Source organism: Limulus polyphemus, unplaced genomic scaffold (genome assembly GCF_000517525.1).
Source record: "Limulus polyphemus unplaced genomic scaffold, Limulus_polyphemus-2.1.2 Scaffold5210, whole genome shotgun sequence".
In the NCBI taxonomy this organism is placed as follows: Eukaryota; Metazoa; Arthropoda; class Merostomata; order Xiphosura; family Limulidae; genus Limulus; species Limulus polyphemus.
The window spans coordinates 24,269-27,346 of record NW_013670820.1 but is presented as its reverse complement, the minus strand read 5'-3'; the positions used below and the strand labels follow the sequence as shown (position 1 = coordinate 27,346).

General features: G+C 37.2%; 1 protein-coding gene across 6 annotated transcripts in view; it reads left to right on the top strand.

Moving 5' to 3' along the window:
• Nucleotides 1-3,078, top strand: part of LOC106472275 (dihydropyrimidinase-like) — a 70,403-nt gene that overhangs the window by 43,657 nt on the left and 23,668 nt on the right. The window contains exon 1 of one of the 6 annotated variants that reach the window (XM_013932904.2): nucleotides 796-955. The exons of the other annotated variants lie outside the window; for them this stretch is intronic. Within the exon in view, the coding sequence (XP_013788358.1) occupies nucleotides 938-955 (18 nt within the window). The 5' untranslated portion in view covers nucleotides 796-937. Of the gene's footprint in view, nucleotides 1-795; nucleotides 956-3,078 lie in introns of those variants that run through there. 6 annotated transcript variants of the gene reach the window in all.

Here is a 3,078-nt window from a genome sequence, read left to right as displayed (position 1 = left end):
TTTGAAGACTCTAAGTCTTGCAGTTTCAACGTTAAGCGGTATTGTTTGTATACAATAATTAACAATGAACAGACGAGAATGCATGACTAGTTTGAAGACTCTAAGTCTTGCAGTTTCAACGTTAAGCGGTATTGTTTGTATACAATAATTAACAATGAACAGACGAGAATGCATGACTAGTTTGAAGACTCTAAGTCTTGTAGTTTCAACGTTAAGCGGTATTGTTTGTATACAATAATTAACAATGAACAGACGAGAATGTGTGACTAGTTTAAAGACTCTAATTCTTGTAGTTTCAACGTTAAGCGGTATTGTTTGTATACAATAATTAACAATGAACAGACGAGAATGCATGACTAGTTTGAAGACTTTAAGTCTTATGAAAAGCCCCCCGGTGAGCCAGCGGTAAGCCTAAGGATTTGCAACGCTAAAACCCGGGGCTCGATTCCCCGTGGTGGACTTCGCTCTAAAAAAAAAAAAACCAACAACAATTAACAGTGAAAAAGTCTTTGTACACTAACTGATATTTCGCTTTGTATCGCCCGTAGATACAGAATCAGTCTTTCATATACTCCAAACCATCGAGATACATTCTCCGGTTTATCATTACACACGAACGCCTTCACTCGCTGTCGTTCCCCTAGCAACCGAGTACACGTACAACAGTAAGGATAGTAAGAGAACTACGCGTGTATTTCCACCATAAAGCCGAGAGAGTGACAAATCGTTCTCCTTAAAGAGAACCATCCCTCGTCATCAGTAGGAGGCCCCGCGTTACTATGACATATGCTTAGCTGTGTCCGTAGTTTGGGTGCCAGGATTTATTTTTAGCTTAATTGAGTCACTGTGCCCTAAAACCGTATGCAGGTGGTACTTTACCAGTGCTACTTGTTCGCCGTTGTATCAGCGTTGTCGATGGTGGAGAACATCGAAAACCATGGAACCCAGACGTTCAGTAAGTTGATTACTCATATCATAGCTAATCTTCCATCAAACGTCCTGTTCTAATATCATCTAACACTCTGTCTTAACCTGTTTTCGGATGACTGATAATTTTACTTTCGCCCTAAAGGAACGTGCGTGTGGAAACGCGTACTAAACAAATATAAACAGTTTTACAGCATCGTTAAACTAATAGTGCTTTCGTAAGTTCAGTTGATATTCTTATAACGTGACGCTGAAACTTGCAGTATTGAATCAAGTCGAGCTTTTACTTCCCCCCCAAAAAACATAAATAAACAATATGGTAAAGTCAAGTACGCTGTAAAAAAAAAAACAGCTCGAAAACGCATTAATGTGTTATAACGGATCTGTCCTAACTTTATATGTTCTAGTCGTAGGCTGTTGTTTAACGTAGCCGGACCGTGAATCCTCGGATTCATGGTTCGCGTCCCGTTGTCGAAAAAACTCCGTTTTCCGCACCTTGGAGTCGTGTGTCGATTGTAAAAGTGATCATTAACTCTCACTGTTCGGTCAGATAATAATAACTGGTGATGGATGCTGTTGACTAGTTGTCTTTCCTGTATAGCCTGTCAGTTCAAAATTAGGGACAAATCTGCGCAAGTAAATCTGCGCAAAATTCTGAAACAAGCATATAAAGTAGCACTAAATTTTTATATGAGTATATATCACTTATTCAAACAAATTCACACATAAAAAAAACATGCAGACTTTCAATCATTGTTATCAAAACTTAATCGGCTTATCTCTTGGTCCTGCTAAAAATGTTCTTCTTTAATTAACGACAAGAATGATTATGTTTTAGGGTTAAGACTGTTCGCTCTTTTTTTTTTTTTAGTTTGTGACGTCACCTTTTGTAATTTATCACGTGACCTCTTATTTAAGCTATCTTATGATGAGAATTTTTAAAACGATGGTTTTATCGTCTTAAAACATTTTAATTTTATTTGATGTGCTTTTCTGAATTATCTAATGTAAAATAGATGCTTTAGAAAAGTTCTCCCCCCCCCCTCTCTCCTTACATGTATATATATATAGATGAACACACACTCACAGAAATGTAAATTTAACCGTTATGAGGCTGGGGGCACGTTAAACACTCATATCATACTCATATACACCCACCCACCCACCACCACACACACACACACACATATATATATATAAACCATATTAGCACACGGACATGCATCATATGGTATAGAGTTATTTGTGGTCCATGCCCCTGCTCGCCCTCTTGTCCATGCCCCTGTACACAATTTTTTTTTCGAATGAGTTAGTCCATTATATGATGCTTTGGAAAACATCATAAGTAATATGCATACTGAGTACATGAACATGAACGTGAACAGGGGGATCTGAAGCCGTTTCGTTCGTTGTTACTTTTTTATCTGCGATTAGCAACTTTCGTTTTACAAAGTGCTTCGATAAAGGCGTCTCTGTTTTGTTTGATATTTATAGCAACTGTTTCAGTTTTGTTCCAGGTTGTTTATACGTATGTTTCTGTTTTAAAAAAACGAGTATAACTTTATGAAAAAAAAAATCTTAATCTCTTTACTGGAAAATAAAAACGAGTTGAAGTTCAACGTGTAATTCGAATGTTTCTGATTTGTTGAACGTGTAATTCGGATGTTTCTGATCTGTTGAAGTTCAACGTGTAATTCGGATGTTTCTGATCTGTTGAAGTTCAACGTGTAATTCGAATGTTTCTGATCTGTTGAAGTTCAACGTGTAATTCGAATGTTTCTGATCTGTTGAAGTTCAACGTGTAATTCGGATGTTTCTGATCGGTTGAAGTTCAACGTGTAATTCGGATGTTTCTGATCTGTTGAAGTTCAACGTGTAATTCGGATGTTTCTGATCTGTTGAAGTTCAACGTGTAATTCGAATGTTTCTGATCTGTTGAAGTTCAACGTGTAATTCGGATGTTTCTGATATGTTGAAGTTGAACGTGTAATTCGGATGTTTCAGATCTGTTGAAGTTGAACGTGTAATTCGGATGTTTCAGATCTGTTGAAGTTGAACGTGTAATTCGGATGTTTCTGATCTGTTGAAGTTCAACGTGTAATTCGAATGTTTCTGATCTGTTGAAGTTCAACGTGTAATTCGAATGTTTCT